This window comes from Danio aesculapii, chromosome 17 (assembly GCF_903798145.1).
Source record: "Danio aesculapii chromosome 17, fDanAes4.1, whole genome shotgun sequence".
In the NCBI taxonomy this organism is placed as follows: Eukaryota; Metazoa; Chordata; class Actinopteri; order Cypriniformes; family Danionidae; genus Danio; species Danio aesculapii.
The window spans coordinates 27,011,090-27,034,993 of record NC_079451.1 but is presented as its reverse complement, the minus strand read 5'-3'; the positions used below and the strand labels follow the sequence as shown (position 1 = coordinate 27,034,993).

The window sequence follows — 23,904 nt, the reverse complement described above, 5'->3', positions numbered from 1 at the left end:
GTGTTAGGTTGAGGCTGGAAGGGCAACCACCGCATAAAATATATGACAGAATAATTGGTGGTTCCTACCCCTGTGGCAACCCCTGATAATTCAGGTACTAAGCTGAAGGATAGTGAGACAAAAATAGCAGTGGGTTTGATTAAAAAAATAAACACAATGACCTTATTTTCTTACATTATAATATAGTTTAATTTTAAGTATATCTGATTTTCCATTAAATAAACAGTTAGAGCAGTTTGTTAGCAACACCAAGAAACATAGATTTGATATGGGCAGTAAACGCCAAGAGCTTAAAAATGTTGACACTGAACTTAATATAAGTGGACTTTAAATAAAAGCCTCTTCTGAATGCAGAAATGTACTGTTTTACCATATTAAATTATCCGTAGCAAAAATATCTGAGTGCATGTTTAATGGTCAACCAACTGCTTGTCCCTGTTTAAATGAACTCTATGTGTCTTTCAGCTGTGTTCAGAAGATCAGTGATGTGAAGCGTGAGGAAGAGGAGAGGCTGAGGAGTAAGAACGAGGCCCCTCTGAATCTCCCCCAGATCAATCCCGTTCGCGTCTCTTCCAGCGTTTCCGTCAGCAGAAGGAGGCCCGCCTTGCTGCTGTACGGCCCAATTCTGAAGACTCTGATCTTGAGAAGGGTCAAATCCACCATGAAGTCATCAGCCAAGATGTGATTAGCCACCACAAGCATCGTTACTGTAACAGAGAGTCCAGCTACACCCATCCCATCCCACTTCATCAAAAACCGCACCCTAGGTCCATTCGACCAGGCGAAGCTTAGTGCCCCTGCCCCAAATGCCCCCCGCATGTCTGAACCACGCGCACGAGGATGGGCAAGGTTCAGGGAGAGCGTGGCAAAGCCTGAGAGCTGGGGAAATGTTCCGAAAGCAGAATCCATGGAGACTCTGCCTGAGCGGAGTAGCTCCGCAAAGATTTCAGAGCCCAGCGGACTCAAGAAGACACCCTGTGATAGCGGCATCACCAAAAGTGACCTACGGCTGGATGAGGGTGGCATCCGCACCCCTGTAGACCGCAGTCCAGTTCAGCTTGATGGAAAATCTCCCCCAATCCCGCCCATTCCCACCATTCCCGAACACACACTGCATGCCTCGCTCCTGGAGCTCCGTACTGAACTCAAAGAGGAACTGTCTGTGCTTGGGAACCGAATGGTAGCGCTGGAGGCGCAGGTCGCTGAGGTGCTGAGGTTGTTAAGAAACAGAAAGTCTCCAACCTCACCCATGTCGCTCTTCCAGATCTCACGGCCACACAGCGCCAGACACGGACAAGGAGGACATGTTCCCTTGAAGAAAATGAGGTAAGAATATTTATTCTTGAAAAGGGAAACTATTGAGACTTCCTCTGAGAAGAGAAGAAATGGAACCACTTCTGACATCTGTGCCAGCAAAAAGCATGACAGACTCTGTCTGTGTGAGTGAGAGTGAGAAAGAGTGAGGGAAAGGATGGAATAAGACACTGGAAAGGAGGAGAGGATGTCTTATCCCAAGGCAGAGCATCTGCAATACCAAAGTGATGGTGTGTTGGTTGTCACACGGAGACTCTTTGTGTGGAACTGCTCCCTGTTTTAGTCCTGCGAGGCTGACAGACAGTGAGAGCTCTTGCCGCAGGGCCCACTCTGACTGATGGTTGTCATGGCAATGCACCGTCCCCAAATGCAAGTGCGGACCCTTCAAGATCCAACTCATGTAGCAAGTCTTCCCCTCTCTCTTTCGCTCTATCACACACACCCGCTGTTTATGCTCTGCACTTTTTCTGGTGCAGAGATCTTTTTCTGCACTCCCATCCTGCTGGTTAACTCACCGCCGAATATTAGCCTTTTTCAGGAATCATAGCTACGCGTCTTGCGCAGATATACGGCGGTGTGCATTTGAGCTGCTAGACGAAAAGATTGAAGAAAGCACAAGAGTATCCAGGAACCACGGAAACCACTAGACAGCTTCGGTGATCACTTAGTAGACAAATGTGTTTGTACAATGACAAAGTCAACTACTATCCCAAGAGTTGTACACATTACAGGAGAAACTAATGAGCTCTGTAGGGGTTTTATAGTGTAACAGCTGTTAAGACCCTTTCCATGACTTGCGTCAATGCATCTCTCAACAAAATAAAAAATTATATCTGACAACAGTGGTTTAACAGATGCTTAGGAATATTAGTACCATATCGTTGTGGGATAATATTACGGTTTAGTTTTTTCGACACATATCAGCCAACATTTAATATTGTACAGTATATTTATCTTATGTTTAGGTAACATTGGCTGTCGTTTAATGCTCACTTGATCGTTAAAAACACATATTCAACAAGACTGTTAATTGCAATCTGTAGCAAATTTCTGAATGATTTTTTTTCAGTGTCCGTTATGTTGTGAGGCCTAACTTCACATTTAGTATTTAAATATGCTGTTGTTTTATGATTTATTTTGTATACATAAAGCATTTAATTTTTATCATTATCAGTTATTAGTCATAGTTTTTATGGCTTTTATCATTATCCATCAGAAAATTTACATTGGTTCATCCCTATAATATTTTTAGTCTGGTCCAGTATAAGAGTGAGTGAACAAAAAAGGGCAAAGACAGACCTTTCATTACTACAATTATTACAACACATCTAATAATATATTTTTTCTATTAATAGACATTTCAATGTGGTCATGTCATTGGCCCATGAACATTTCCTGCTTGTTTTCAAACTATTTTAAACTGTAACAAAAGGCAATTCAATCATAACTTAATGTTAAAACAGCTGTCATAACATTACTTATCAATATGTGGCTCTTGGTGGATTCTGAAAAGCTATAGAAATTAAACATGTACAACAGGAAATACGTTGGGACCATTGTTGTTGTTTACATCCTTCAAAATGGTCTATATACTCAAAAAATTGCCCATTGCCTCTGCCCTTAAACCTTATATTGATATTCCTTTGTTATTTTAAGCATTGTGTTACAGTGTGTGATCTTTGCATCAGAGGCAAATGCTGTAGCATGATGTTTAATCATTGGTAGATGTTGAAGCAAGTCATGTGAAAGGATCTTCATCTCCTCTGGTCTACATGAAGCATAGTCAGACAAGGTCATTAGTGACTTGTTGGGCTGCAGTTTTATAAAATAACAAATGAAAGAACTAGTGAATTGAAAAGACGAATGTTGATTCTTTATTAATGATTGGGTCTTCCAGAAAGCACACATATTACTGTTGGCACACTATTATTGTTATTATTCAGACCTGTAGTGCATTGTAGCTGTGTTTTTCTAAATGAAATGATGGATGTAATCAATACACACGGTTTTTTGGTCACAAAATCACAGTTCATCATAACAGTTAAGGTGTGGTCACATTAGTGCAATTTTGGTAAAAATGTCCTTTGTTAAACATACAGATGTTTGAAGCTATTTTTGCTTGGCTTTTTGCACAAGTTGTAATATTAAATGTGATTCTGTTAAAAAATAAAGACAGGTGTGTTTAACAAAATCATCTACAACTGATTGACAATGCCTGTCTCTCACTAAAGGGCTAGTTCACCCAAAATTCTGTCATTTACTCAAACTTTACTTGTTTAAAACCTACGAGTTTCTTTCTTCTTTTTAAATGAAGATGTTTTCAAAAAAAATTGTAGCTGGATTTCTGGTAGCTGACACCCATTTACTTCCATAAAAGTTAATGGGTCCCAGCCAAGGTTAAAATTGTTTTGTATTTTTCATTTGTTTTAGTTTTTATTTCATTTTGACTTTTTGTTGTCAAATTCAGTTAGTTTTAATTAGTTTTTAGTGATAGATTCACTATTTTTTAAATTAATTTTAGTTTAGTTTTTTTTACTTTATGTTAAGATTTTTGTTAGTTGTTATATAATAAAAACTCAACCAAAGATAAGCTAAAATTTTATTTTGACAAAAGAACACTACCATCTACCCATACTCAAATTCAAATACAACAGCCCACAAGAAAGCCGTAAGTAAAATATGTGTGCAAGGCTGCTTATGAGGTTATACACAGTGGTTATGTGGAGTTCGGATCTTTAAGGCGAACCGGATCTTTTGTGACAATCTTCCCATGTTTGAACTCAACATATCAAAAATATGTTGTCAGCAATCATACTTTCAGTCAGTTAAAACATTAATATGACCTGAAAAGTTACTTACAATTACGTTTTGCAACCCAACTGTAGCATGATTCGCTTATTTTGCCATTACGACTTTCGGTTATGAAATAAACATACGTTTCCCCTTAAATCCTCTCATTTAAGCCCTCGGTTTAAAAGTACTGCAGTCGTTCAAGTTTAGTTCAGTCACAGCAGGCGGTCATGTACTGATTGTGTTTGATTCACCATCTGTAAGTTGTTTATGGATGTGCTTAACGTTACTGGAGACGCGAACCGTTTCAAATGATTCAGTTCGATTTGGCGAATTAGTTCAACCGGTTTATTTAGAAGATCTGGTTTAAAAGAACGATTCGCGATCACAAAAACAGAAATAAAACCCATCATTGGGCACAAATGTGTTAAATGAATACTTTTAAATGTCTTCTCGGGTCGTATTTAATGTCGCCGTGCTGCTGTAGTGTCCACTCGTTGTTTTTGTCGCGGGTACAATTGCGAGGATGACTGGAGGAACAGCTTGATCAGGCCAGGCATCAGGATTACTAACTCTGAGACGTCGTACGGGTCAAACACCTGTCATTTAACTGGCAGCGTGGAGCAAATTTACTCCTATAAGCCTTACAACATGTATCAAATACATTTACAAAGACGAAAACGAAAGACGTTTTTGCTATATTTTCAGTTAGAGTTAGTTTTTATATAAAATACAGTTTCAGTTCTAGTTTAAAAAACTCGTTTTTATTTTTATTTCAGTTAACGAAAATGTTTTTCAATTGTAGTTTCTTGCCCCCTTTGTTTTCGTCAACTATAACAACAAACCAGCCTTCCTCAAAATATCTAGTTTTGTGTTCAACAGAAGAAAGAAGCTCATAAAGGTTTAAAACCACATGAGGGACAGGGAATGGTTTACTGTTTATTTTTGGGTGTACTATCCCTTTAAGAATTATTGTTAATATCAAAGTCTGTATGGAGAATATGAATGAACCTGACTGCTTCATTCTATTAGAGTAACTGATGATGTGACCACACATTACAAGATCATTTCACTATTACAGCAAACATCTAAAAACACAACAAATCTCAGGAACGCAGAGAGGTGACGGTCAGAGAGCTGAGAGCATTCTGACCCTTTTCCTGGATGTTTTTACATATTCACTGCTGCAGATGTGGCATTATTTTTCCACCAGCCCTGTTATAATGCGTTCATTAAAAACAAACAAACAAAAAAAAAACTCTTGGCTTTTTCAACAGGGGTGACTGGGGCTTGAAGTCAATAGCCTTAAAAAAAGGCTTTTTAAAAAACAGGTTTCCACTGGGATCCATATGAAATGTTTCTTTTTGTCTGGGTAAAACTGATGTCCAGTTGCCTGTTTTTGTTTTGTAGATAAAAAAGTAAAAGCCAATACAACATTAAGAAACATTGAACAGCTAGTCCCAGTCTCCCCTGTTTATTATATTATATAAGGCTCCTAATGCAAGTTAAGAGTTAATCCGTTAATCACAGAGCCAAGATATAAATAGCTGTTTATTTGCCTCTCTTTTCCAGCATCCTCCCCCATATCAACTCCACCTTGATTTCCATAATGAGGTCCAGAGGGGAACAGAGCGAGTCTCATGCTTTTAGCCCCTCTATTCTCAACGCCACCAAACCAGACTATCTTCATCTATAACATACTACAAGCAAGCACTATACATATAAATATACCATACGTTATATATCGAGCACTATATCTTGATTAATTGCATCCAAGACAAATGTTTGTATTTACATAATATATACATGTGTACTGTATATATTTGTGTTTGTGTGTGTGTGTGTGTGTGTGTAAATACACATATATACACAAGCATACAATACATAAAATAAAAAATATACAAAAAATATACAAATATATTTATTTTACATATAATTTGTATTATATATACACACAGTACTAGGGCTGCACATTATATCGTTTCAGCATTAATATCGTAATGTGAACATCTGCAAGTCACAGAATAAGCAATGTTGAGTCTCAGTTAGTTTATCAGGAGCTACAGATTACATGTGATTTGTAGCATCACCACTAAGTTTAACCATAATAGAGTGAAACTATTATTTGCATGCGTTTTTTCAACATTTCAAGAGAGTTAAAAAAATTTGGCTGCAAAAAATTATAATGTTGAAAAGTGTGATAATGATTAATTGTATTTAATCATTTAGATGGAATGTAACTGAATTCAAACTGAAAAGAAGATTATTTTACTTATCCCATTGGCAGAGAATTGTGCTTGTTTTAAGTAAAAACTCTTAATTTTCACTTATTTCTTCTGAAGGTGAAAATAAAACAATATTTATACCTGATCTAAGAACATTTTTGATATTTGGACTACAAACAAGAACATTTCAGTACTGTGATTATTCAATTTCAATACCTCAACACATTTAGACTCCCCAGCAGACAATTGTCAAAAATGTACGGTATTCATAATGCAGTAAATATACTGTAGCAGAAAATTCAAATATTGTGATTTTTTACCAATATCATGCAGCCCTAGACAGTACAGACAAATATATCTAGTAATATGAACTTTTACTTTGGATGCTATTAATCACCTGAAGAGAGCAATGCCCACCATGGTTTATCAACAATTTTGAAGTAGTCAGAGTGCAGAGTGTGTGTGTGAGCCCAATGCAGGAGTGCATTAGCTATGCAGTTTAACGCCAGCATATTACTCTATTCTTAACCATGACACACATTCAGAATTAATCCACACAGTAAAAAAAAACTTAACTATTCTGAAACTTGACCATCACACATGGGTAGGAACAGCATTTAAATCCGTAAACAAAGCAGCACGTGTCGCGTTTTTAACATGGATTTAACATGCTGTTGATGACTCAAACAATGTCCCCTTAGCATTTAAAATGACTGAGCAAATGACACTTAATGACAGTTGTCATAAGCATGCATTTATATCATGACATGTGTCAAATGATGATTATAAAAGTGTTTGAGTCTATGATCTGCTACAGAATGTCGCTTCACTCCTATGGGGTATCTGAATTTGATATTTTCACCTTTAACATAAAGATTGACTCTGTGTTCCAAAGAAAGACTGAAATAATAACACTGTTGAAAACAATAATGTTGACAGAACATTGTTATATTAGATCATAAGACAGACATGAGAGTAATGGCAGATTATATTTCTTGTCTGAAGGTATTTAGGAGGGGATTCACACACATACACACACCTTGAGTCCATACAAGCGTAATTTGATTTTCTTCTGTGTGCAGAGCCATTACAGGTCGACTAAATCAGTTTAAAAGAGACAATCACTCGCCTTTATTGAATTATCTTCTTTCTGTTCTGTGCTTTCACTCATTTACAATTCACTCTGTCATCTATCATCATCACCACATCTCTCTCTCTCTTCACTGGAGCTGGTAAAACCTTTCCATCTAGCTATGCTAATAGCTAGGCCCACACAGAATCTGCGACCGCAGAATTCCGCAGATTTTTAGCCCATCATTGATTCCGTTTATTTACTTTTCTAAATGTGTGTAAATTTATATTTATTCAGTTTTTAAATGAATTTCAGTATGATTATTGACTAATATGAAAATGTTAATATAATCTATTCACAATACAGTTTGTAAAGTATATTTTCAGTCTATTAGTAGATACATTTTATAGAAGACTTGCTTTGTTTACCAAATAAAGTGGATCTAATTGGATTTGCGTTGTAAACATTAAATACAAGTTAAAAAGGTGTTACTTTTTAGTTCATATATTAAGGTTTTAGTTATCATACTCCCAAAATTATTCCGCATAAATCTACAGATCTTGTACAAAATTCTATGCAGAAATAGCAAAAAATGTCCTTAGATTCCATCTGGCCCTACTAATAGTTAAAGTGTGTCTGATACTGAATGCTTTATTTACAATATAGTCTTGAGCTTTTAACTGCTGGACCAGACCAATGCATGAAATACAGCCATTTTGACATTTGGAGGTCTAAAACGGTTGACTGAATCAGTGATGTTTAGTTAGAGCTTCTCCAATGACACATTTGACTGTTCAGTGTCTACAGCATTTTGCCTAGACAATAAAGAGAACCACCAGCAGTTAGAAGTGTCAGCTGTGTGGTCTATTGAGCTGAGTTGACAAAACTGATTTCTTGATTTTATTCAATACTGATGAATACTTATCGCACAATCCTAATCTTTGCTGTATTGATGCATAAACAAAACTTACTGTCATCCAGTAATCATGATAAGCTTTGCATGCTTTGTTGTCTTTAATATGGAATGAAGCCATTTATAAAACGTTTCGATTTTTGTTGATGACCAGTCAATCAATCTCCTTCATGCCGTGTCTCCTGTACAGAACAGAAAGGGTTCAGCTTGCCAAACTGACAAATCTTTGATCGCTAGCAGTGTCTCTGAAATGCTGGGGTTCTCAAACTTTTCAGCCCACAGCCCCCAAAATTACAATGCTAATGATTCATGACCCCCAATATGAGGTGGTTATAAATACACACCATTGGGTTCTGACACACCGGCGCACATATACCAATACACCCAAGTCTATTTATCATTTAATTTTGAAGAACGCCACTCGGAGACCATCCTCCATGTTCAGTTGTGGCCTGTATTTATGTTTAACGTACATGAGTGCCGTAAAGATGTCAGAAAGTTTAACCTGGTACCTTAAATCAGTGTGCAGTGTCTTTAATAGTACAAAATCACCCATGGGATCGCAAAAAATTGGAAGGCTGATGGCTTTTATTTGCATGCTGTTTTTTTTATGTAACTAGTAACTACTATTTTTTTCTTCTGTTTGTTACGGATAAAATATGGTAATTCTAGTAGTTCAATAAAATAATAGGATTTTTGGAAATCCTAAGCGAGTCCCGTCATTGAGAACGTCTTTGAGAACCACTGTGCTAAAGGAAGTTAGAAGTTACGCGGCTGTAGGACGCCATTATAAATAAATATATGAAAATCAATGGTTTCATTCTATAATACTGGACTTATTTTTCATGAAGATTTGAACACTCAGTCCTTAAACAAAAGAGAAAACTGTGAAATGTTAACGCCTGTCTGAGAAAAGTGTATAAAGTGTGTAGTGAGGGGTCTTACAACCTTAAAACATCTATAATAATTGTAAAAAATAAAACAGACTACTTTGTGGATTTTGTCTATTGCAGGTTATTTTTAGAATGTAACTCCCACGTATAACGAGGAATCACTGTATATCAGTCCTTTTTCAATTACATGCTTGTATTAGCACTTAATCCCAATAGTGAACTCCTCTTTCTTTCTCCTACAGCTCTCCTCTACGCCACCATCTTTGGTAACGTGACGACCATCTTCCAGCAAATGTACGCCAACACCAATCGCTATCATGAGATGCTGAACAGCGTGCGGGATTTCCTCAAACTCTACCAGGTTCCCAAAGGCCTAAGTGAGAGGGTTATGGATTACATCGCCTCCACCTGGTCAATGTCCCATGGCATCGATACTGAAAAGGTGAAAGCTCAACTCCAATTACCCAGCATGCAGCTGTCCTATGTTTTTATGTGTATGTGTGCGAGTGTCTCTGGCTAAGTATTTTAAACATTGGTGTGATTCTTTAGCGAGATGCATCCTCACGCGGTGTGTTTAGACTCGTCCTGTCGTTTAGACTCTATCCACAGGGGGGGGAACAGCATGACTCTGTGGATATGATGTCCCCGTTGGGCGGACATTGTCAGAATGCTCCAGCTGTCTCCTCTGTTTGGTGATTTAGCCGTCTCATCACACACAGACTCACACTGTTCTCCCCAGAGCCATGTCTCTATGTCTCGGTGACAACCACATGCAGGAAAGGAGATGCTCTGGAAAAGTGAGGGGCTGCTGGGAATGGCAGCTCGGGGACAAGTCACACGCTAACGCGCTCAGATGCACACATCTACACCAGCCGGCATGTGTGTCTTTTACCTCTGTCTGTCTGTGTCAGCCTTCTAGCATGCTTCATTGGCATGACAGTAAATACGCACTTGTTTTTAGTAGGAAAGAAATATGATTAGCGATGTCAGTTTCATATGCTGATTTATTACAATTAACTCTTTTTTTTTCAGATAAGCATTAAATGTATTTAATGATGCCCCCTGGCTTGCAAAACATTAATATAAGATGTTTTTAAGCAATACATTCACTACAAAGAACTGTTAAAGTTAGCAAGAAATGGAAGCTAATGCTTAAAAAACTAGAGAACGAGACTTGGGCCCAATCCCAATTTTATTTTTGTACCCCCACCCCTTCCCTCTCACCTTGGCCCTTGAAACAGAGTGTAAAGGGAGAGGGCTTCAAAATGTACCCCTAGGAAATGGGACTGCACTACAACACCTGCACACGTCATCATATGTCATTGTGAGCTCTTGCCTCATATGAGATCAGACGATCGCGACTGCTGTAGTTATTCCAGTTGTGTTATTTTTTGGTATTTATCTTCAGAAAATCACTGAAGGCAACGATATCATGTATCATGATGATATAATGTGGCAATAAGATCATAACTGTACTTCACTGTAAAAAAATGCAGGGTTCCACACAATTAATTCATGTTGATCAACACAAATCGATTAAGTTACCTAACACTTTTAACCAATTTATGTGGATTGAACATAAAAATTAAGTTGTCCCAATAATATATAAAGAATTGTGTTGTGTCAGCTCATTTTTAAATTAGTTTGAACAAGCAAAATAAAATAATTATAAAAATTTTGAGTGTGTGCATTTACACCGTGGCCATGTTTATCTATGTAAACACAAAAACCACATAAACATTATACCAGAGACTGTAAAAAGCTCATTACCAGCCACTAGACTTTTCTGACAGGGTATTCGAGTGTCATCAAGTGACAGAATATTTTGGGACTGCTATAAAGGAGTTATTATTAGGGATTGTAGATATATTCTATATTTTAGCTTTATTTTAGCGTTTTCTGTTTTTAAAGCATGACGGTAAAACACGAATGCGATTATGAGTGTATTAAAACATACACTTGTTTGTTGTAAAAATTCATAATAATAACAAAAAAAAAAAAAACTAATTTGTGCATCTCCTGACTTCCGTGTGCAGCTATGCTGCCGTTGTAGATGGTGCATTCTGGGAAATTTTCGTACCCCATAGTTTTCGAGTGTAGTCCTGAAAAATCTCTCTTTCGAGGGCTATCTATTCCCATAGCCCTACGCCTTCAAGCTAAAGAGAATTGGGACCCCTACCCCTTCACGTGAATGTGCAAAATGAGGGGTAGGGGTAAGGATGAGTAATTGGGATTGAGCCTTGATTTTATCCATAGGGAATTGATCGGATCATTGTTATTTTGCTATTGCTGTGATCACATGTGAGTGACAATTTGTCCTCGCAACAAAAATCTATAGTGTAGATCTGCTATGAATAGACCTGCACACATTTCATATCAGGTCTAGATACTGTGGGTGAAGCTGTTGAAGGGTTTCAGAAAAACAAGTACAACTTGATATTTGCCAACAGATGTCCAGATGTTGATATGAGCAAGATGAAGAGTTTTGGAGGAAAAATAGCAATGCTGCCAATTGACACACAGATTGTAACCGTATAGGATATGGCGCTGTTGCATGAATAGATATACATAAATCCTGCAGCAGGCAAAGACTAAATAAAGTACTGTGCAAAAGTCTTAGGGCACCATTAAATTAGATGTTTTGGAAATGGTATAATGACTGTTTTTCAGTCCAGAAGTAGGCAGAGGCAGGCAGTATGGGATTTCCCCCAGCAAGCATTTTTTTGTGTGTTTAAAAGAAGTCTAATAGACTTTTAATAGATATCTAAAAATAAACAGCTTGGCTAAAACAAGCAAAGGTTTAGGCTGTCAGTGAAAATTTACTAAGATGATTATTAATGTATAAGAATAGCCAAAAACTAGACTATAGTAGTCATCAAATACACAGGAATGAATGAGAATTAGACATTTATTAGATGTGTTTAAAGATGCATACATCAAAATATAAACTCGGGGAAGTGCTATAAGATAAGGTGTACCTTAGGACAGTCTCTTCAAAAGAGTTGATGTTAGATGATGTTAATGGCAAAGGTTTTTACACTAAATACTGACTTTTGCTAGAATAAGCCATTTGGTTCTGACAGTTGTGTTTTTTAAAATGTTTGTTGACATATTTCCCCTGCTTTCTTTCAATGAAGGGAATAGAACAGACATATGGACAGTCATTAAAACTTTGCTTGTGGTGACCTAAGACTTTTGTGCAGTCCTGTATTTTCACATTTTATTTCCAATATTCCAGGAAAATTTGATCAAAACATGGCACCTTTAACCCTGTATAGGGTATATAACCCTGTACACTCATTTTTTTAAAATTATAACTATACGACTTAAGCCACGGTAATACTACACTTTTCGCCCCACAGACTTTCGTTCATACACATGCGACAGACCAGAAACGCAAGCTCGTGCGACAAGTTTCACAGTTCGCTGCATTGGAAAGGTCAAGCTTGGTGAACTTGGTGACCTGCAAAATCGCATTACATGATTGCATGAGATGAATAGGTGATCAAAACGTGATCTCTCTGTGCAGAAATTAAAAATATCAACCAATCACTCACTTTTTTAAATGTCCAATCATCTTGTTAAATCCCAATTTTTTGTTAGCCCTTTTCGAAGTGACATAAGACAGAAATTCGCATGCTCAAACTCTAGTGTGATCACAGCATTACATTGTAAACAATGTAAATGAAGTTACCATATTATACCATATACCATACCATATTCACAACAAAGCCATAGTTTGATGACGCAGGGAATGAATGTGGATTGATGGGAGTTTTCGTCTTCATGACATCCTACAGTTCTCGTGCAGAAATTATGTGCATGGATGATAGAGCTGCATGATTAATCGAAAAAAGATCGCGATCTCAATTCGACCTCCTAGACGATCTTAATCCAGCATTTCTACGATTCTGCCAATTATATTTTCAAGTTCAGAGAGAAAAGCAAGGAGGTGGCACAAGTCTTCACATTGTTTTACATACATTGTTCAGCAATGTGGACACCTTCAAATGATGTAAAAGTGTTTAGCATGCCAACACAGGACATGATCTGTGTCACTAGTTAAAATTGCTTATTCTCTAGATTTGACCATTCTTTGGAACATTAAGGATAATTTAAGTCACTATACTGTATATAGTCACATTTAGAACACTGTGTTCATATTTAACAAATCATACATATCGTGCCTTTAAATAGTAAGGTTGGATCAGAACAACCACTTCGCATCTGTAACAGCTCTCTCTTTCTTTCTCTCATATTACAGGTTTGCAGATCTGTCCTAAAGACATGCGCGCTGATATCTGCGTGCACCTGAACAGGAAGGTCTTCAAGGAACATCCTGCGTTTCGATTGGCCAGTGACGGGTGTTTGCGGGCTCTGGCCATGGAGTTTCAGACCATCCACTGCGCTCCGGGTGATCATTATCTACCATGCGGGCGAAAGTGTGGACAGCCTCTGTTTTGTGGGTCCGATCACTAGAGGTCATTCAAGACGACGAGGTGGTCGCCATTCTGGGTAAGAGCAAATCTGACTAGATTAGCAAGGTCAATTTGTTTTCTTCTCTGTATTGGTTAGGATTTTAGTCTCAGTTTACGCATCGTAACCTTTGACTATTCCTTTCTGAATGTTTCTATTTTTTAACGCCTTACGTCTGCTTGATCTTTTCCTCTACTCAATGACCCGACATCCCTCTGTCTTGGTTTAGTCCCCTATGGGAGGATTATTTCCCTCCACAGAGCTTCTATGTGATCATGTATCCTGAGTGTCAGAACCACTCCTCTATAGTGTCCAGTACATCCCTTTTGTTTCTTCTAATATTCTGAACCCTCTTTGATCAAGATGTCCAAGTTATTCCCGTTCTCTGTGCATAAGACATTCAGAGAACATTAATAAAATAAAACAAAGAGAAAAAGTTCATACTGGAGCATAATGCTTGTTTAAAATGCAAAATATGGCCTAAGCTGATGATAAAAAGTAACAATAAAGAGATATCTGAAAAGTTATTCAACTAAAGCGTGTTTTAGGATTCTCTGTAAGTATCAGTTCATACTTTTCTGGCAATAATTCACTTGGAAGCATTCCAGACTGCTTACTGTAGACTTCTTTTGACTTCAGTTCAAAAACACTTTTTTCTTTTCACACCAATGAATGGACCGTGAAGGTCTATTCCTCTATAAAGTAATAAAGAACAAGTTAATCAATTATGTATGGTGTAATTTCTACAGCTATTCAAAATTATGAAGGTTCTTTAAAAGTAATTGTTCAACATAATGGCTCCATTTCTCATGGAATCTTTAAATTGCATGTTATACTAAAAGATATTTAGATTAATAAAATGTAATTCATACTTTCTAAGAAAAGAAATGGTCACACTTTACAAAAAGGTACCATGATAACAATGAATAATCCTTTTACAGCATTTATTTATCATAATTTATTAAAATCCAATGTTGTGCTTGTTAACATAATGTTTATGCAATGTGAGTTAATAAACTATCAATAGCCCCTTTCACACATACAGACCTTTCTGGTAAATTACCGGCAATTACTGGAAAAAAACAGGCCCTTTTTGAAAATACTGGTAAATTCGTTCCGGAAAGAGATGTTGTAACATTACCGGTAATTTGGCCGGAATGCTGCTCTGTGTGAACACAGAAGGAAAATTGCCAGAAAAAAGTGCGTTCACATTTAGAAGGCGCTGACGTGAGACGTCTAGTCCAACCAATCAGAACATTCAGACACATTCACATCCGCTATTAAAATAAAAAGCCTTCAAATATTTTTTCCAGACCCATTTAGCTGCTAGTTGTTTGTCAGATATTGTTTCTGTGTTTCTCTTAATGCCAGCTGTCTAAAAAATTATCGATAAAATGCTTATGATAAACAACTGTTAGTTTACCTTCAAGCTGTGCTTCAGCTGCATGACACACTTACACGTGAAGGAGTGCTCCGGTGTTACAGTTTAACTGGTGACCCTTTCTGTTCACTTTTGCAGATTTGTCACTTTTTCACAGCTGCAAAACATGCCCATACCAATTAATACCAATTATTGCTTGGTGTCAGTGTCATTGTTGCTTTCAATATTTGTGTGGCAGAACAGTATATAACCAAAATTTATCTAAAAATTTTTTTTAATATATTTATATAATATTGTAATATACATATCATTAACTAGATTCGAACTCGTATTATCAAAAGGTTTAGAACAGGTGTCAAGAGGTCATTTCTGGTTATGATGTCAGAATTTACTGGTATTTTGGAATACCTTGAGATGTGTGAACAGTCTTTGTCGGAAAAAATTAACAGCGCTTTTGCAAATTAAGTCGTTCTGAATATTTTCTGGATATTTACAGGTATCACTGTGTGAAAAAGGCTTGTGACCGTCTTTGTTTATTAACTAATTTTAACATAATATGAATAATAAATAAATACTGTAATAAATGAACTGTTCATTGATTGTTCTTGTTAGTGACATTAACTAACATTAACTAATGAACAAGGGTGTAGAATTAGCATGGGCGGAGGGGACCTGTCCCCACCAATATACACAGATTATTAAAATTGTCCCCACTAATAATTTAGTCGCCTCCAAATAAAATAATGCTTTGTGGAAATTTTCCAGTCAGGCTTACTGTGCAAGACTCAGATGAGACATGGAAGTGAGTCATTTAAAGTCAAGTTCGCTACAAGTCCACCATAATAGTAACCATAGATGTGCATTTAATAAAAATAATGTTTCATTAGTCTCCACGACAATTATGAAAAAACAACATTGAGATAAAATGGTTATTGTGTCATATGCCTCCCCCTTTCCAGAAGTCTGCATTTATTCTTTGTCAAACTAAAATTATGTTTTACTTTTGCACCATAAGACATGCTTGATTTAATGTTGTTTTTATTACTAATTCTATTTGATTTATTTATTGATTTATTAAAGTTTTTTTAAAGTGCGAAATAAAACATGTGCTGTTCTGTTTTGCGTAGTCAGAGAAGGAAAAGAACACAGACATGTAAAGTCTTCTTTTAGCTTAAAGTGCATAAATGGCAATATTATACTTGCAAAAAATGTGTTCAGATGCGGTGGCAAGTGATTATGCACAAATAAGCCCTCAGTAAACAGAAGTCTTTATTAAGCTACCTTTTTGTCAGACATTCCTTTAACTTTAGTTTTTAAATGTAAAGTTACATTTAAATTTTACAGTTTGGTTGGTTTCAAATTGGATCCGCACCAATATCAAAAGCAAATCTACACCCTTGGCCTCATTGTAAAGCTCATCTATTAACACATGGTTCTTAAAAGAATGCTTTATCATTTTTTGGAAGCTTCATCTTCAAGAGTGTATGTGGTCTTTAAGAGTGTGTTTTGGTCATGCTGGACAAACTGCAGAAAGGTTTCTATCACTTCATAATTTTCTTAGTTTAGATAAATAAGAAAAGAATAAAAAGGCAAACATCGATCTGAGGTCAGACATGTGACTTGTAGATGCAGCATTTGTCATTTCCAACATCTGTCTGTTTGTCCCACAGCACGGAATTAGGCTACTTCGCCTCATGAAGCCATAGAGCTGAGCATCTAATTGCTATATTTTTCTCTGTTGACAAACTAACGATGCTTTGCCAAATTTGGCTCTCTGCCACCGCTGTTAAACTGATTTAGGATCAGCCTGAAAGGCCACAAATTTTCTCTTTTGCTTCTTAAATGTACACACACACACACACACACACACACACACACACAATGAAGCCAGAAAAAAGGTTTATTGATTTGACCACTTTTGTGTCAGAGGTCAATGTACGTGTCCTCTGGACTACTCAATAGCATACTGTGACCTGCAGATCTGTAATGACACCACTGCACACATTACTGATTCTCTCTTCACTTTCACCGAAAATCACAGTCAAGAGAGCGGTGACATCACCCTTATTGCTGCCGTTTATTCTTCATTAAACATGTGTGGAGTTCTCCGGGTGCTCCAGTTTCCCCCAGTGTCCAAAGACATGCGGTATAGGTGAATTAAAACAAAACTGGCCATAGTGTAGGAGTGTGTGTGAATGAGAGATTGTCTCAGTGATTCTCAGTGCTGGTTTGCAGCTGGAAGGCATCCAACACATAAAACATATATCAGAGTAATTGGCAGTTCATATCTCTGTGGCGACCCCTGATAAATATAGTTAATTAACCCAAAACTGAAAATTCAATTATAATTTAATAACCTTCACTTGTTTTCTTTTTTGAACAAAAAAAGGCCCATTGGCTTCGATAGTAATTGTTTTTTTTTTCTCTGGGTGTCAGAGGTTACCAGTTTCTAACATTCTTCAAAATATCTTCTTTAGTGTTCATACAAAAACCCTAACTGGACTGAAACACTTAATAATAAATAAATTTTTATTTTTGGGTGAGGTACCTTTTTAAGGGGAGTTTATCCAGAAATTAAATAGTATGAATGATAGTGCTGTCCTGCGGGGTTTGAAAATGCAAACTTTTAAAAATAGTTATTAAGTAAGTGCAAGTAAAAAAAAAAGAGTTATCTTTGTGTAAAATCCAGAAACATCGATTCCATATGTAAGTGTATTATTTGTTTAGTTTATAGGCATGGTAGTTGATAATAGGCATGGGCTGGTATAAGATTGTGGCGGTCTGATAACCATGGATAAAAATATCCCGGTTTCATGGTATCACGGTATTGTGATTACTGCTACAAAATAAGTTCTTTTTAAATATCTGGGTAAAAAACAACTTTTTTCCCGCCATTTAACACAATATATTTTATTTAAAAAAACATTTAGCTTTTGATCATCATCAGCTTTTGATGTAGAGGTGCATTTCCTGGTGGAGATATTGTTGCCCTAAAAAACTAAATAAAAAAACATACATTTACCCTAGGAACAGTATAACAGAATACTTTGGCGGTTTTAAAACCTTGACCTTTCCAAACCGTGGCAAACCTTGAAACCGGTTATCATTCCATACTTGATAACTAAAATAACATTAGTGGACTACAGGAGCTCATGTGCATAGTAACAAAGTCCAAAGTAACATCACCAAACTACTGGCCTGGCATGCATACTATAGTATTTTGTGATCTATTTTCACAATTGTGTTGTATGTGATACTTGCAATGAAAAATAATGTTCCCTACACTCTTAAAGACAAAAACAACTTAAAGAACAAATTAATAATCTAAAGAACAGGTTTTCCAGTATTAAGAATCTTTTGTGGAATGAAAGGTTCCATATACGTTGAAGGTTCTTCAAGAACATCAGTGTCAATGAAGAACCATTTCATCTTTATGTGAGGGTGTGAGGCTGCATTTACTTGATCTAAATTGTAATAAAACTGTATTTCTGTCAAATACACTGTAAAAAAATTTTATTTTACGTTATTTTTTTGGCACTCCAGCTGCCGTTAAATTACAGAAATTTACTGTAAAATAAAGGATGTTAAATTACAGAAATTTACCGGAAATTCAAATTTAAGGACATTTCTGTAATGTAACGTCTGTTATTTTACTATAAATTTCAGCAATTTAACATCTGTTATTTTATGGTAAATCCTGTTATTTAACGGCTGTTATTTACAGTAAATTCCTGTAATTTAACGGCTGTTATTTTGCGGTAAATTTCTGTAATTTAACGGCTGTTCTTTTACGGTAAATTCCTGTAATTTAACATCTGTTAGTTTTCGGTAAATTTCTGTAATTTAACAGCCGTCATTTACATCTTTAATGTTACAAAACATAAAATAATTTTTTTACAGTGTATACAGCAGGGCTATTCAATTCATTTGCCAGTTCATGAAAAACATCCCAAATGAGGGCCCGGAGAGATATGACTTGACACAACAGCAATATAAGAGCCCATATGTTGTATTTTTGCTCTTTAAGACACTTATGTTGGCTTTTTCTATATTTAAAGATTAATATGTTGTATTTGAAACTAATAACATCACAGCATTGTGCAATAGGCTTTTTTTGCAAACATATTTAAATGTTGTATTTTGAAGCACAACAAAAGCAGTGTATTGCTCAAGTAGACTTCTATATTCAAACATATTTATTCACCTTATTCTCCGCGTACGAGTGGGCACAGCCATTTGAATCATTTTGGCTCGAGACTTCCGGTCTCATTCACTTCCATTCTTTTTAAGATGTTAAAAACAGCTCATTTTGCTGCTTGGTGTTGCAAACTGATATTTTCTTATTATAATATTCTACTTTGTTTTGTCAAGCAAACACTTGTTTGTAGAGTAAGTAGTTTGACCGTTTTCTTCGGAAAAGACGCAATATACAACGGTCTGCTGCTATAGTTCATCCAATGTGTGCGTGTATTGGCAATAACTTTGTTTAGTTGTAGCAGTTTTGTTCCGTGTAACAGAAACGCTGCGTTGAGAAGCCTTTCTGATTAATTAACCATCATGAATTAAAGCGTGGTTAATAGTGAAATCGGCTAATCATTGCGGGGGGGGGGTTCAGCCCGCAGGCCACCAATTGAATAACCCTGGTAAACAGTATGAGGCAAAATGAAAATCATTGTATTTAATTATGTATTTTTAAAATGTAACTTTCACAGCTGAATTTTCATTGTCATATGATCTGTCAAAAATCATTCTAGTATGCTTATTTTCTGCTAAAGAAATATTTCTTTTAATATCAGTTCTCAAAACTTTTATCAAGATGCATCAAAGATGGCAACCACGACTCATTCTTCATGTCTTGTAGCCAAATGTGACACTAGATCTCTAGAGAAATAAATCTCTCCTCCTCTCTGCCTGTAGGAAGGAATCTGTATTCTAGAACATTTACTAAGACACAGAAGAAGTGTAAATAATTCATCTGAGTGGACATTTTGGCTCTGTAACCCCAGCTTATCTTAAAAATGAGCATTCAGAGATGGATAGACAAGACTTTTGAGCACTTGTTAATTTAAGTGGAGGATTGAAGAAATGTCCCATCATCACTTCACCTTATGATGTGCAGTGCTATATCCTAAGTGCATTGACCAATAACAAAATCCCATGTTTGTGTGGAAGAATGCTGTCTTGCTACAATATGTTTGTGAATAAGAGTTTAACGATGCTCAATTTGTTTCTGATCTGACGTGTGTTACTGGTGGAGTTTTACACTAGTATAATTTCACATCGATGAAATCAGTGCACATGATACGTCTACTGTAATCTGACACAAGATAGGAGGAAAGACAAAACATCATATCCAGTTTATTTATATGTTAGAAAGAAATTAATTACTTAAATGAACAATTATTAGCAGAGATTATTCTTCGACAACTTAAAATTTTGAAATTGGGAGTAATGATATAATTTTCTAATTTTAGTTTTAGAAAATGTCTTGCCTTCCCCAACACTGCCTTACTGGTTTTAAAAAGACATGTTATAATTTATACGTAATATAGCATAATGGAAGAGCAAAGTGAATTTTTAGTAACATTACTTCACAACATTACAGCTGGACTGCATAATCACTTTTTAGGTGAGAATGTAGTTGTCTAGACTTCAAATATGTGTTTTATTTTTAAAGACAGCGTATATTTAAAAGTTTTTTTAGATTACTAAAGAAACACACCCACCTTATTTTTTTAAAAAGCCTTTGAAAACAGCCCATTCTCATGCACTGTGTAATATCACTTGTGCAGCCATTGTCCAGCAGAAGAGTTTCTTGACTATTACACCAGAATGAGAGTAGTTCCAAGCAACATTGCCCTAGAAAATAAACATTTTAGATTTTAGGATGATTTTATTACACAGTGTAACTACAGAAGACTCAAGCTTTAAATTGGGAAATTATTAAAACTCTTTTTTGGATACAATGTATACAGAATACAATGCATTATGCTAAGCTAAGCTAAAAGTAACTCCACTAGAACAAGAAATCGGCTGAAGAGTTCAAAATTGTTCAGATAAACTGTTTAATTCTAAGAGACTTGTAAAATTAGACTTCTTTAAAAAAGGTGGAGTGTTTCTTTAAATTTGTTATGCATTTATTCAGCAAAAATGCTTCAAATTTGAATCACTCGCATTAAATAATGAGATCCATCCAATGTATCACTTTGAATAATCGCGCGATTTCAATTTTCCAGTCAGGATCCTCCATAAATGTACCAATCATGCCTGCCATTGCATGTAAAAAAGCTTCTGTGTGTCTCCACAGGTAAAGGTGATGTGTTTGGTGATGTGTTCTGGAAAGAAGTAACACTAGCTCAGGCGTGTGCTAACGTGAGAGCACTAACATACTGTGACCTGCACGTCATCAAGCGGGACGCGCTTCAGAAAGTCCTGGAGTTCTACACCGCCTTCTCAAACCACTTCTCCAGAAACCTCCTGCTTACGTACAACCTGCGCAAACGGGTGAGTAAATGCTGTCTGCTATTCTCATTCACTTTCTGCTGATTTACCTCAGACCGCATGTGTAAGCAGAACTGTTAAGGCCCCACATGAATAGGCTACAGCATTCAAACCTGCTCCACACAGCATGAGCACAGCTGGAAGGAGATTCAACTCATGGGATAATATGAATACAGCTCTTTATAAATACACTCGCAAACTACATATAGTGACAAACACTTTCTGTTTTTAATAAATATATTTATTTTGTCATCATTTTTATTTCATTATTTTAATTAACAATTCCAAATGAATACTACTGTACCACAGAATGTGAGTGATTATCTGCTTGTACCTCGGACATAGTAAAAGATGGCATTATGGAATTGGCATTATTGGACATTCTGGGGAGACACAAAAGAGGAAATTTTCAAGAATGTTGTTTTGGTTCTTACTGACATTGTATTTTTTTGTTCATCCAGTGGAAATCAATGGTAACTGACTCACAGAGGAATAGTTTCATTGTCAAAATCTTACAAAATATCATCCTTAACGTTCCACTAAAGGAGGAAAGTAATATAGGTCACATCTGGACTAACTGGACACATGAATTGTGAGCTGTGAATATACTGTATGCATGGTTACAGAAATCATACATTATACTTTAGGCTTTAGTTGATCTGGCCCCGATGGTCTATATGGAGATGCATATCTTATTTATAATATATGTAGAGATAGGAGTTAGTATGGTTAGATTACTGCTCCAGTATGTTTGTTATACAGTATGTAGGTTTAAAATAGCTCTTACATCCAGTGTTGTGTTCATATTTATGATTGTTTATGTATGTAGGACTGTGGCGAGACACATTTCATTCAACTGGAATAACAATAAAGCTCAATTTGACTTGACATGCCTCATTTCCACTGAGCAGTACAGGTAACCTGATCAGGCTTGAGTTTCCACTGCCAAGTAATTATTATATTGTTATTAGAGAAATGTGTATAATCCATATAATCCAAGTGCTCATGCCTGGGAAAAGCAAGTAAGCCACAACCATGCTGCTCACTATGTGTGTGAGCGTGAAAGGATGTGTTTTGGCTGTGTATTTAAAAACTTCCTGTGTTGTCGTTCCCTTGTCTTTTTGCACACGCTGGTGACTGTAAACCAATAGCATTCGTCAGCAAGTATAGCTTCACCCTTTTGGTACCGTACTGTTTTGTTGTAGGTTCACTAAGAAAATGGTGCCAAAATGGTTCAGTTCACTATTTTGGTACCATTGACATTGGAAACTAAATAAATGTGTACTGCACTGTGCTGTAGCAAACCAAACACTCAGTGGAAACGGTCCATTAAGTAGCAAAAAGGCACAAAATAAGCCTTCTGTTCCAGTTACGCTAATGCAGTCTTCTAAGAAAAGGGGTGTGTGTGTGTGTGTGTGTGTGTGTGTGTGTGTGTGTGTGTGTGTGTGTGTGTGTGTGTGTGTATATGTTGCAATGCAAAGAATAGAGGAAATAGGGTGATAACCAATACACTACCTGACAAAAGTCCTGTCGTCAATCCCAGTTGTGAGAGCAACAAATAATAACTCGACTAGTTCTAGTTGATCATTTGGAAAAGTGGCAGAATGCAGATTTATTTCAATGAATCATCTGTTGAACTGCATCCCAATCATGACAGATACTGCAGAAGAGCTATTGGAACGCACATAGACGTAAGATTCTTAAAGAAATCAGTCAAGTTTGGTGCTCCTTCTCATACTTCAGCCTCCACATCAAAGTTCCTGAAAGCAAAGAAGGTCAAGGTGCTCCAGGATTGGCCAGCCCAGTCACCAGATGTGAACTTATTGAGGATGGCTGGGTTAAGATGGAGGAGGCATTGAAGATGAATCCAAAGAATCTTGATGAACTCTGGGAGTCCTGCAAGAATGCTTTCTTTGCCGTTCCAGATGACTTTATTAATAAGTTATTTGAGTCACTGCAGAGATGTATGGATGCAGTCCCCCAAGCTCATGGTATGCAGACACAATATTAATTCTTTTTCCACTGCACCATGACTTTATATTCTATACTGTACATTATTTCTGTTAAGTGACAAGACTTTTGTCTAAGCAAAGTCAAACCTTACTGTCCTAATTAAATAATTCAAAATCAAGGCATGATCCTATTTTATTTTGGTTAAATAAGCATCATCTTGAGGACTTAGCCTTTAATAAAAGCCACTTTTGATACCAAATGATCAACTAGAAGTCATTATTTGCTGTTCCTAAAACTTGGGATATGTGACAAGACTTTTGTCAGGTAGTGTATATCTCTGTCTGAGAGCTGTTAATTCATACAGTATAAATGAACTAAAGAATGTG

General features: G+C 36.4%; 1 protein-coding gene and 1 pseudogene across 1 annotated transcript in view; both read left to right on the top strand.

The window, feature by feature from the left end:
• The window catches only part of LOC130244908 (potassium voltage-gated channel subfamily H member 1-like), an 82,026-nt gene extending 80,710 nt beyond the window's left edge, over positions 1–1,316 (top strand). Inside the window, 4 exon segments of the mRNA XM_056477483.1 lie at positions 476–560; positions 563–687; positions 689–1,276; positions 1,278–1,316. Of these exon segments, the coding sequence (XP_056333458.1) occupies positions 476–560; positions 563–687; positions 689–1,276; positions 1,278–1,316 (837 nt within the window).
• A 105-nt stretch (positions 1,317–1,421) lies between these two features.
• The window catches only part of LOC130244742 (potassium voltage-gated channel subfamily H member 1-like), a 40,914-nt pseudogene continuing 18,431 nt past the window's right edge, over positions 1,422–23,904 (top strand).